Source organism: Mustelus asterias, unplaced genomic scaffold, assembly GCF_964213995.1.
Source record: "Mustelus asterias unplaced genomic scaffold, sMusAst1.hap1.1 HAP1_SCAFFOLD_2277, whole genome shotgun sequence".
Taxonomy (NCBI): Eukaryota; Metazoa; Chordata; class Chondrichthyes; order Carcharhiniformes; family Triakidae; genus Mustelus; species Mustelus asterias.
The window spans coordinates 1-12,267 of record NW_027592222.1 but is presented as its reverse complement, the minus strand read 5'-3'; the positions used below and the strand labels follow the sequence as shown (position 1 = coordinate 12,267).

General features: G+C 55.3%; 1 protein-coding gene across 1 annotated transcript; it reads left to right on the top strand.

Moving 5' to 3' along the window:
• Positions 1-366: 366 nt before the first annotated feature.
• LOC144489530 (uncharacterized) lies at positions 367-12,267 on the top strand. Its single transcript, XM_078207398.1, has 6 exons — positions 367-561; positions 7,457-7,493; positions 7,609-7,772; positions 8,349-8,511; positions 9,544-9,791; positions 11,089-12,267. Exons 1-6 carry the CDS (start codon positions 438-440, stop codon positions 11,268-11,270), a joined length of 918 nt encoding a protein of 305 aa, XP_078063524.1. The 5' UTR covers positions 367-437; the 3' UTR covers positions 11,271-12,267.

Here is a 12,267-nt window from a genome sequence, read left to right as displayed (position 1 = left end):
TCACATCGTTCGGTGGTAGAGTCCGGGCACCCGCTGCCTTGCAATGGGGAGATCACATGGTGTGGGCGGTACCACTCCATGAGGAGGGGAGGACGGACAGATGGTACAGCCCTTTGTCCAGGAGGGCGGGATCACGCGGCTCACTGTGGATGGGTGATACCAAATCTGGGAGGGAGGGAGATGGTACAGTCCTTTGTGCAACAGCAGAGAGGTCACGTGGCTGCCTGAGCGGGCTGTACCAACATGGGGAATGGCGGGGGTGGCCTAGTCTCAAATGTTGACATAAAAGGATTAAAATGATCCACGGCGAAGGTGGAATTGCATCAGATGTAATATAATCCCTTGGAATAATTCCCTTTTGCCTCTCAGGGGATTATAACCGGTGGCCGCGCACGTTTGCGACATGGATTCCCACTCCACACCCCCCCCCCCCCTCCATGGCGGTGGGTTTGGGACAGAATGGTCGCGTCCGCCCGGTTCGCCTAGACCCGGCCCCTCTCGGAAGCCAGACGCTCAGTCGGAGCCGGGGCTCCGAGAGGAACGGAAGGATGGCCTCTAACGGTAAGGAGGGCGAGTAGGCCTCAGGCCTCCTCCTCAGTTGCGGCGTCGAGGGGGGAAGAAGGAAGGGAGGGGGGGGGGGGGGTAAAGTGCGTTATTCCCGTCCTTTGGACGCATTTGAAGCTTTTTATTCCCTCGGGCGTGGGAAGATTTAGCTCCTTTTTTAATTTTAATTCCCCATTCAAATCGCGGAGCCGGCGCCATTTTGACCCTCCCCCCCTTCTTCCATCGTCTTTTATCTCTTTTAAACTCTATCTTTCCCACCCCCCACCTTCATCATATGTTTTTCTTCACCCTCCCCTTTAATTTGTCCTGCCCGGGGAAGGCGATGGTGCAGCGGGGGAGGGAGGAAATGTCAAGTGCGCCACAAGGAGCGGGGCAGCCGCCGCCGCCGCCATTTTGTCTCCATCCATCGTCTTCCCGCTTCGCTCGCCCTATTTTCCTCCGTATTTCCAAGATGTCCGCCGCTCTCCTAAGCCCCGCCCATCTCCCCCCACGCCCCCCACCCCATCCGCACGCCTGGATGATGGCGGATGAGTCGCCTCAACATCGGAGCGCTCCGGCCGCCATCTTGTTTCCCCCCGCCTGCCTCCCATCTTTCTCGCTTTTACCTTCCCCTCTCTATGTGCTCAATCCAAAAGCGCCGGTGGACGTCCCCCCCCGCCTCCCCTCCGGCTTCTCAGGCCGCTCAGGTAGCGCTCCGTCGCTCCCCCGGTCAGGATGGCAGCGGATGCTGTCGGGGACGGGGTGGGGGCACAATGGCGGCTCTTGTCTCTCTCTCTCTCTCCCACCCCCAGCTCTTTGGACATCCGGGCCACTCCGGCCCGCTAACGTCACGACGCCCTGGGGGGGGGGGGGCTTCCCCGGCCTCTGACGTCATCGCGTAGGGTTCCCCCCCCCCCCCCCATTCCAAGAGGGCGGAAGTCGTTCTCCTGCCTGGCTTTTTGGATAGGTAGATGCTGGGGGAATGGGATAAAAGGGGGTGGAGGGTTAAATAATAGGGGAATAAAAGGGATTGCGGGGATAAGGAATGGGGAATTGGTGGAATAAAAGGGGTTGCGGGGATAAGGAATGGGGAACTGGTGGAATAAAAGGGATTGCAGGGATAAGGAATGGGGAACTGGTGGAATAGAAGGGGTTGGAGGGTTAAGGAATGGGGGACTGGTGGAATAGAAGGGGTTGGAGGGTTAAGGAATGGGGGACTGGTGGAATAGAAGGGGTTGTAGGGTTAAGGAATGGGGAACTGGTGGAATAGAAGGGGTTGTAGGGTTAAGGAATGGGGGACTGGTGGAATAGAAGGGGTTGCAGGGATAAGGAATGGGGAACTGGTGGAATAGAAGGGGCTGGATTGTCAAGAGGGGTCAGCCAATTGCTGTGGGGGAATAAGGGTGGCACAGCTTTGTAGTTTTGTGGGTCTCAATGAGGTCACCTTCTATGGGGGCTGCAGGACCAGTTCTTCTCTCTCTCTTCCCCCCCCCCCCCAACACACACACTTCTCTCTGTTGAGGCAGTTAGGTTTTTAAAATCTTTATTAATCCAAAGATGAGCAGGTTGGGCGGATCGGTCATGCCAAATTGACCCTTAGTGTCAGGGGTGGGGTTACGGGAATAGGGCCTGGGTGGGTTGTGGTCAGTGCAGACTCGATGGGCCGAATGGCCGCCTTCTGCACTGCAAGGATTCTATGCCATGTAGGCTTACCTTAACACTGCAGTGAAGTTACTGTGAAGATCCCCCCCACCCAGTTGCCACACTCGGGCGCCTGCTCGGGTAACACTGAGGGAGAATTTAGCACGGCCAATCCACCCTCACCAGCACGTAGGAGAGAGAGAGAGGACGTGTCAACCCAAGCTGGAAACCGAACCCAGGTCCCTGGTGCCGTGAGGCAGTGTTAATCACCATGCTGCCCGTTTCATAGAATCTGCAGTGCTTTCGGAGGCCATTTGGCCCGTCGAGCATGCGCTGACAACAATCCCACCCGGGTCCTGTCCTATCCCTGTAACCCCACAAACTTACCCTCCTAGTCTCCCTGACACCAAGCGGCAAATTTAGCACGGCCAATCCACCTAACCCGCATATCTTTCGACTGTGGGAGGAAACCGGGGCACCCGGAGGAAACCCACGCAGACACTGTCACTTGACGCTGGAATTGAGCCCTGGTGCATCAGTGCTGACCACCGTGCGGCCTGCATTCTGTTGTGGTGGTTTGCCCCCTACTCCCCCATCCCACTCCCCAAGTTTTCTCCATTGAGGTAGCTTGTCCCCAATGTCCGCTGAGACAGTCTGCCCACGGAGTTGATGGCCGAGTGGTTTTACTGCTGGGCTATTCGTCCAGAAACTCAGCTAATGTCCTGGGGGACCCCGGGTTCGAATCCCGCCCATGGCAGATGGTGGATTTTGAATTCAATAAAAAATATCTGGAATTAAGAATCTGCTGATGACCCATTGTCGGAAAAACACATCCGGTTCACCAGTGTCCGTTTCGGGAAGGAAATCTGTCGTCTTTACCCAGTCTGGGCCTACATGTGACTCCAGAGCCACAGCAATGTGGGTGACTCTCGACTGCCCTCCAAGGACAACTAGGGATGGGCAATAAATGCTGGCCCAGCCGGCGACACCCATGTCCCAGGAAATAATTTAAAATAAGACCTCTTTTTGCACTGTGGGCACTCTTGACACAAACAAATGGGTGACAATGGGCCAGTTGACAGATCATAGGATCCCTGCAGTACAGAAGGAGGCCATTTGGCCCATCGAGTCTGCACCGACCACAATCCCACCCAGGTCCTATCCCCGTAACCCCACACATTGAGAGAGAAAACGCTGGAAAATCTCAGCAGGTCTGGCAGCACCTGTAAGGAGAGAAAAGAGCGGACGTTCCGAGTCCAGGTGACCCGTTGTCAAACTCCCACGCATTTGCCCTGCAAGTAATCCGCCCCCCGACACTAAGAGACAATTTAGCACGGCCAATCCACCTAACCCGCACATCTTTGGACTGTGGGAGGAAACTCACACAGACACGGGGAGAACGTGCCGACTCCACACGGGCAGTGACCCAAGCCGGGAATCGAACCCGGGTTCCTGGCGCTGTGAGGCAGCAGCGCTAACCCACTGTGCCACACACTTAACGTCTGTCATTGGGAAAATGTCTTGGAGTCCCAGTGTATAGAATGTAATAGCAGTGCATTAAAGGACGTGGGCGGTGGGGAGAGAGAGAGAAGGTGTGGAAAGGATGAGTTGGGTGATCAGCTGTGGTTATAATGAATGGCAGAGCAGGCTTGAAGGGCTCTTCCTAACTCTATCATGGTAGATAAAGGGGAACTAGTAGATGTGATGTACTTAGATTTCCCATAAGTACCGCGCAAAAGGCGATGGTGCTGGGGATAGTATCTTAACATGGTTAGAGGATTGGCCACACGCGAGAGAGCTGGGAAAAGAGGGGCATTTTGGGATGGCGAACAGTAAGTGGAGTGCCGCAGGGATCTGTGCTGGTGCTGTAAATATTTACAACCTAGGTTCATGACGTGTACAGGGGAAGCGAATGTATTATTGCCCAGTTTGCGGGTGATACAGAACTGGGTGGGAAGGTAACTGGCGAGGATGGCAGTCGGGGATATAGACCAGTTGGGCAACGCCATTTGGGGAGAAAAGGGTCAGTTGTGCACTTTGGTAGGGAGAATAAAAGAGCTGGGGGATATCTAAATGGAGAGAGGCTGCAGAAAGTGGTGGCACGGAGAGATTTGCGGATCCACGTGCCAGCAGGTGGGGTCAGAGGGTCACGGGGAAGGCAAATTGGCCTTTATTTCCAAGGGAACGGAGTGTTAAAAAAAAATAGGAAAGTGTCACTAAAACTGTACACGGCCCGAGTTAGACCCCGCCTGGAATACCGTGAAGTGTGTTTGATTCCTCTCGGGGAAAGATGTACCGGCATTGCAGGCAGTCTGGGGAATGTTCACTAGAGAATGGAGGGATGTTCTTGGGAAGAGGTGGTGGAGTTGGTCGAGCCTGTACTCATCGGAGTTTAGGAGAATGGGACGTGACCTTTCATTGAGACATATCGGATTCTCAGAGGAGACCCTGAGAATCCAATAAACCCTGTTTTCCGTTGTTCCTGTCCCCACCGACCACGACGACCCCTTCTGCCACATAGGGGTATCCCCCCCCCCCCCCCCCCCCCCCCCCCAACTCACCACCCCACACAAGAATAAACTTAACACCAATAATTTTTAAGAAGACAAAGGCCCAGGGGGCAAGAAGACGACAAGCCACAGGATAAGGGCAAGGCATCGCGGGGAGCAGCAAGGGTTGGACGTGAGCCAAAAGAAAAGTAGCAGACCATGAAGGGGACATGTCCCCAAAACCCCCCCCACAAAGTGGGCAAGTCAAGGATTATAGGGGACATGATCTCGGCCATTGTAGGAGGAATTTCTTCCAAGGGGAGTGGATCTGGGATTATTTACTGCAGAGAGCTTGAGTGGCTGGGCCATTGATTTATGTTCGAGTCAGATTGTCTGTAAGGGATTGGGGGGGGAGGTGGGATAGTTGAGGATTATCGCATCAGGTAAAGTTGAAGTTTGTTCATTCGTCACAAGTAGGGCTGACATTTTCACAGCAACTTCATTGCAGTGTTAATCCCCGAGTCGCCACAGTCCACCTGTTTGGGCCAATGCACCGAACCCGCAGGTCTTTCAGACTGTGGGAGGACACCCACGCAGACACGGGGAGAATGTGCAGACTCTGCACAGACAGTGACCCCGGCTGCGAATTGATACTGGATCCCTGGCGCTATGGGGCAGCAGCGCTAACCACTGCCCAGTCATGATCTCATTGAAAGGCTTGGCAGACACGATGGGCTGTGTGGCTTATTTAGTCCCCCACAATATGGGGGCGTGCAGTTGGGATCGTTCAGTGCGACCAACCTCGCGGGAGCTTTACTCTATCTAACCCTGTGCTGTACCTGTCCTGGGAGTGTTTGATGGGGGACAGTGTAGAGGGAGCTTTACTCTGTATCTAACCCCGTGCTGTACCTGTCCTGGGAGTGTTTGATGGGGGGACAGTGTAGAGGGAGCTTTACTCTGTATCTAACCCCGTGCTGTACCTGTGCTGGGAGTGTTTGATGGGGACAGTGTAGAGGGAGCTTTACTCTGTATCCAACCCCGTGCTGTACCTGTCCTGGGAGTGTTTGGGGACAGTGTAGAGGGAGCTTTACTCTGTATCTAACCCCGTGCTGTACCTGTCCTGGGTGTGTTTGATGGGGACAGTGTGGAGGGAGCTTTACTCTGTATCTAACCCCGTGCTGTACCTGTCCTGGGAGTGTTTGATGGGGGACAGTGTAGAGGGAGCTTTACTCTATCTAACCCTGTGCTGTACCTGTCCTGGGAGTGTTTGATGGGGACAGTGTAGAGGGAGCTTTACTCTATCTAACCCTGTGCTGTACCTGTCCTGGGAGTGTTTGATAGGGACAGTGCAGAGGGAGCTTTACTCTGTATCTAACCCCGTGCTGTACCTGTCCTGGGAGTGTTTGATAGGGACAGTGCAGAGGGAGCTTTACTCTGTATCTAACCCCGTGCTGTACCTGTCCTGGGAGTGTTTGATGGGGGACAGTGTAGAGGGAGCTTTACTCTGTATCTAACCCCGTGCTGTACCTGTCCTGGGAGTGTTTGATGGGGGGACAGTGTAGAGGGAGCTTCACTCTGTATCTAACCCCGTGCTGTACCTGTCCTGGGAGTGTTTGATGGGGACAGTGAAGAGGGAGTAAGATTTAACATCTTCCCTCTTTTTTTTCCTTTTAATATTGGCGTGTCTCCGGTGTTAGATTTTGTTTTGAAGGTTTTGAAGTCCATCTGTGGGATTTAATTTTTTTCAAACTCTGTTCGCTGCCGTTGGGGACAGCATAGATGAGGGGATTCGGGGCGGGTGGGGGGGGGGAGGAGGATGTGGATAGTGTGACTGAGAAGGGAGGCTGGCGTGTGGGCCAAGGGAATTCTGGAATGAGCCACCCTTGCTGTGTGTGAGATATTGAAGCAGGAGTCTGGCGTGGGAAGGGTGTGGTCTGGCTGGAGGGATGGTTCGGCAAATGGATATAGAGGAAAGAAGCATGGGAGTTTGGGGCAAGAGTAGGCCACTCCGCCCCTCAAACCCTGCTACCCCATTCAGTAAGATCATGAATAATCTGATTGGAACCCTCAACCCCACATTTGGGTTGTTCCCCCTCCCCCGTCAGCCGCAATCTAGCTCTGCTTTAGACTCTGTTACCACTGACTTTTGGGGAAGAAAGTTCCGGAACCTCACCGCCCTCTTGAGAGAAAACATTTCTCCGTCTGGAACAGAGCACCCGGAGGAAACCCACGCAGACACGGGGAGAAGGTGCAGACTCCGCACGGACAGTGACCCAAGGCCGGGAATCGAACCCGGGTCCCTGGCGCGGTGAGGCAGCAGCGCGAACCCGCACTCTGCCACCGTGCGATCTCGAGGCTCGAGCATCCCCTCCCATCAATCATAATCGATTCCCCTCGCGGGAAATACTTTGACACCGTGTCCCGCGAGGGGATGTTTAGAGCGTGAGCTTGGTCGGAGGGTGGTCTAAGGGGCATCTTAAAGAGGGGGGGGGGGGGGGACTTGGCAGGAATTAGTCAGTCAAGACTTTACAATGGGTCGTCTGGCTCCCGCTGAGTGAGACCTTTGCAGCACGTCCAACACCAGGGGTTTTGGGATCTTGGGTTAAAGCGCCCCATGCCCCTGCCACAGCACCTCTCATCCTTTCCCCTTGCTGATTCCATTGAGATGCTTCCTGTTCTCTGATTGAGAAATCTTTCCCCAGCTCCAGCAACCTTGGATATCAGTGTGGGTGTCACCATCACGTAACAGCAATAATTGAAGTTGTTCTTTCTTTCCCTAACAGCAGACCTTGGAAACTACGGACAATCCGCCCCCCAGAGGTGAGTTGACTATTTGCCCCGTCGCGGGCTTTGTGCTGTGCTTCATTCCAGGACGGGGGTCCCGTTTTCTTTCCCGCCTTGTTGTTCCAACCTGCCGATGTGTTCTCTCCCACAGCTACGGGGCCTACAACGCTCAGCCTGGCCAGGGCGGGGGCTACACACAACCTCCGCCCCAGGGTTACAGCCACCAGAGCTACAGCGGTTACGGGCAGAGCAGCGACACGTCCGCGTACGGTCAGAGCGGCGCCTATGGTTCATCTTACAGCCAGGCGCAGACTGGTACGTTGCTGCAAGTCGGGGTGGTTTTTGGTGGGGGGCGACGGGTCGCCGCGGGAGGTCGGCACTTGTGCAACCACTGGGGCTTATTACGGAGCTGCGGTCTCCTGGCAGAGTGATGGCAGGTCTTGTTGCTGAGGGACCTGCAGGGGGAAGGATGTGGATGGTTCGTCCTTCCTGTTGCAATCGCTGCCGACATTGTATTTCCCCCCGCTGTGCCGGGGATGTAATTCGTGTCTGCATTGCCTGGCTTCCTAAATTGCCGTGTGGTTTTTTTTGGCTATGTCAACAGTCACGGTGAGGTTGCAGGAGATTGCCACCAGGGCGGCGGTGTTGGCAGAGTCCCCCCGGCCTCTGCGACCCCCTTTCACATGGGGGCAGGAGAGAGCTGCGCTAACTGGGTAGGGCTGTGTTGACTTGTACAGCAGGGGTCCTGGTTCCACCCGCTGTGCCTGGGCTAGCTCTGACACAGCCGCCTCCTTCATGTTCTGAATTGTGCTTTTGTTTATATGGGTTGCTGCAAATGTGTGTCATTCTCTGGTACCCAGTGACTCTGACGGTGTCTTTGTGCTTTGGCAGGGTATGGGAGCCAGCCACCTTCCCAAGGATACAGCCACTCCAGCCAGGGTGGCTACAGTTCAACGGGATACGGAAGTGCCCAGACTTCCCAGAGCTCCTATGGGCAGCAATCATCTTACCCAGGCTATGGACAACAAACAACCTCCACTTCTTCGCCTGGCAGGTGAGTTCCCAGAGGGGGAAAGGACAGTGTATCTAACGCACTGTGACACCCGGTCCCAGAGGGGGAAAGGACAGTGTATCTAACGCACTGTGACACCCGGTCCCAGAGGGGGAAAGGACAGTGTATCTAACGCACTGTGACACCCGGATCCAGAGGTGGAAAGGACAGTGTATCTAACGTACTGTGACACCCAGTCCCAGAGGGAGAAAGGACAGTGTATCTAACGCACTGTGACACCCGGTCCCAGAGGGGGAAAGGACAGTGTATCTAACGCACTGTGACACCCGGTCCCAGAGGGGGAAAGGACAGTGTATCTAACGCACTGTGACACCCGGATCCAGAGGTGGAAAGGACAGTGTATCTAACGCACTGTGACACCCAGTCCCAGAGGGAGAAAGGACAGTGTATCTAACGCACTGTGACACCCGGTCCCAGAGGGGGAAAGGACAGTGTATCTAACGCACTGTGACACCCGGATCCAGAGGTGGAAAGGACAGTGTATCTAACGCACTGTGACACCCAGTCCCAGAGGGAGAAAGGACAGTGTATCTAACGCACTGTGACACCCGGTCCCAGAGGGAGAAAGGACAGTGTATCTAACGCACTGTGACACCCGGTCCCAGAGGGGGAAAGGACAGTGTATCTAACGCACTGTGACACCCGGTCCCAGAGGGGGAAGGGACAGTGTATCTAACGCACTGTGACACCCGGTCCCAGAGGGGGAAAGGACAGTGTATCTAACGCACTGTGACACCCGGTCCCAGAGGGGGAAAGGACAGTGTATCTAACGCACTGTGACACCCGGTCCCAGAGGGGGAAGGGACAGTGTATCTAACGCACTGTGACACCCGGTCCCAGAGGGGGAAAGGACAGTGTATCTAACGCACTGTGACACCCGGTCCCAGAGGGGGAAAGGACAGTGTATCTAATGCACTGTGACACCCGGTCCCAGAGGGGGAAAGGACAGTGTATCGAACACTTTTGCTCCGTAACAGTTCCTTTCTTTTTTCGCCGCCTTTCCCCTGGTAACAGCTATGGGGGGACGAATTCGCAATCGACCACTTACGGGCAACCCCAGGGAAGTGGGTACAGCCACCAGCAGAGCTCCTACAGTCAGCAACCAAGCTCGTACAGCCAGCAGCCAAGCTCCTACAGTCAACAGCAGGGCTCGTACAGCCAGCAGCCTGGAGGATATCAAACCCAGCAAGGAGGATATGGGCAGCCGAGCCAGTACAGTGGGAGCGGCGGCGGTGGTGGAGGTGGTGGATCTTCCGGAGGAGGTACGTTTGTGGGGGGGGGGGGGGTAAACTTCCTCAGCTTGGGTCGGAACCTGATATGTGATCACTGGGAGGGGGAGCGTCACGAGATACAGGGAACCAAACGTGGGACTGATTCCGTAAGCGCATTGCACGTGTGATAACTGCAGTGTGTGTGACGGACAGAAGGAGCAGGAGTGGCCTGTCGAGGCCACTCTGCCCCTCAACACAATTGTGGCTTCTCTCCTGCCCCTCGATTTCCCCCAGCAAGAGACCAAAAGTCTTGCACCTACCCAACGATGGGAGTATCCACGCCCCTCGAGGCCGAGATTCACAGCTCGCTGAGGGAAGGCGGTTCCCCCTCATCTTAGAAACCCTACAGCACAGAAAGAGGCCATTCGGCCCATCGAGTCTGCACCAACCACAATCCCACCCAGGCCCTACCCCCATATCCCTACATATTTACCCACTAATCCCTCTAACCTACATATCCCGGGACACTAAGGGGCAACTTTAGCATGGCCAATCAACCTAACCCGCACATCTTTGGGCTGTGGGAGGAAACCGGAGCACCCGGAGGAAACCCACGCAGACACGAGGAGAATGTGCAAACTCCACACAGACAGTGACCCGAGCCGGGAACCGAACCCAGGTCCCTGGAGATGTGAAGCAGCAGTGCTAACCCACTGTGCCACCGTGCTTTATCAACTTCCCTCGGGTCGCCCCCCCCCCCCCCCCCCCCCCCCATAGCCTCCTGTCTTTCCAGGGAGAACAATGCCAGTTTATTCAATCTCTCCTCATGTAGCCAATACCCTCCGTAGCAGGGCAACATCCTGGTAAATCTTTTCCGGACGCTCTCCAAAGCCCGCCTCCTGGTGGCGACCAGAATTGGACACCGTATTACAAATGCGGCCTCACCAATAACTAACACAATTTGCCAACTTTTGTACTCGGTGCCCCGGCCGATGAAGGCAGGCCTGCCTCCATGCTTTCTTCATCGCTTTTTCCATCTGTGCTGCCACTTCTCAGGATCTGTGGACCTGTCCTCCCAGATCTGTGTCTATGTTCCGAGTGGTTCTGCCATTTATTTTGTAGCTCTCGTCCGAATTGGATCTACCAAAATGCAGAGCGGGTCTCTACTCCATGGGACTTGCTGTTTGGGGGTGGTGGGGGAGGGGGGGGGTGCTCCACGATGACGCACGGGCGCGGGTGGGCGACGATCTGTAGAATTCTTCACTCCCGTTGGCTTGAATCACCTGTGGTCTGATTATTTTTTTTCCCTGCCTTTCTGTTTTTATTTTTCTCTCTCTGGTCGCCGCAGCCGGATACAACCAGGACGTCAGCCCCTCGGGCGGTTACGGAGGCCAGGACCCCGGCGGCTACGGGGGCCAGCCTGACAGTCGGGGCAGGGGCCGGGGCGGCTACAGCCGTGGCGGCGGCGGCGGCTTCGAGCGAGGCGGCGGAAGAGGAGGTCGCGGAGGTCGCGGCGGGGGCATGGGGTAAGGGTCGCCGTCCGCTTAACCCCTTTTTCCTCAGTCGAGTGTCCACTAACTTGCTGCCTTTCACTCTTTCTGTGGGCGGGGTGGAGGGTACAATTTGGGGGGGGGAAGGAACTGTATCGGTCGCTGTTCAGGTTTAACATATATCTGCGGTGGTTAATATTGTTAATGAGGGCTGCTGAGCCCTGTAACAGATACACGGTTAATCGATACTTCTAGAACAACACAAAGGAGTGCATTGGACAGATTCTCTGTCCCGGGGATCTTTTCAGTGTTTGCAGAAAGCGTTGATGTTTATTCTCTAAAAGATGTTTAGCTCTCCGTTCCCCGAACTGTGGTTGTTTTTAATATATTTTTAAAAAGGAAGGAAAGGTTGATGGTGGAGAGGGGGGGGGAAAACAGCACTGACCACTGTTGCATCCAGCATGCCTCTGGGTTGGTGCGTTTACATGTCCTGTGTGTGTGCGTGCCGTGTTTTGTATTATGTATCTTTTTTAGCTTGACAATACAGTGGTATCCTGTTCGAGGGTGGTGGGGGGGGGGAGGTTTTGAGAACGAGTAGGAGGTTTTAAAGCGGTTTGTCCGCGCCAAACTCGAGGGGGCGGAGGTTTGAGAGCATTCGGAAGCTGATTTTACCAGTGTCCCCCCCCTGACCCCGCCCCGTGATGGACGGCACCTTGGAAACATGGATCCGACGGCCAGCCCTGCTTTGGTTTCCTACCCTCGCCCTTTGCCTGGTGATGCTCTTCTTCTCCCCCCCCCCCCCCCCCCACCATGGCGAGTGCCCTATGGCTTGCCTTGTGTCCTGTAACCACACGGATAGCACGGTGCCTTTGGGAGTTTTGAACGCTAGGTTTGCCTCTCCCTCTTTGTGTAGGGGTGGGGAAGGGGCGACCTCGTCGAACTCCGGGTGCTTGCCCACTCCCCGTGCTTTGTGGGGGGGGGGGCGAGACTTCCCGTACAAGGTTTTTTTTTGGAAAAATAACACGACCAGCGTTGTT

What these genes read in the sequence shown, in the direction of transcription:
- LOC144489530 (XM_078207398.1), top strand. Translation starts at nt 438, where the DNA reads ATGGCGGTGGGTTTGGGACAGAATGGTCGCGTCCGCCCGGTTCGCCTA. An exon ending in TTACAGCCAGGCGCAGACTG is followed by an intron (nt 7,773 to 8,348) that starts GTACGTTGCTGC and finishes GTGCTTTGGCAG; the next exon opens with GGTATGGGAGCCAGCCACCT. An exon ending in TGGTGGATCTTCCGGAGGAG is followed by an intron (nt 9,792 to 11,088) that starts GTACGTTTGTGG and finishes TGGTCGCCGCAG; the next exon opens with CCGGATACAACCAGGACGTC.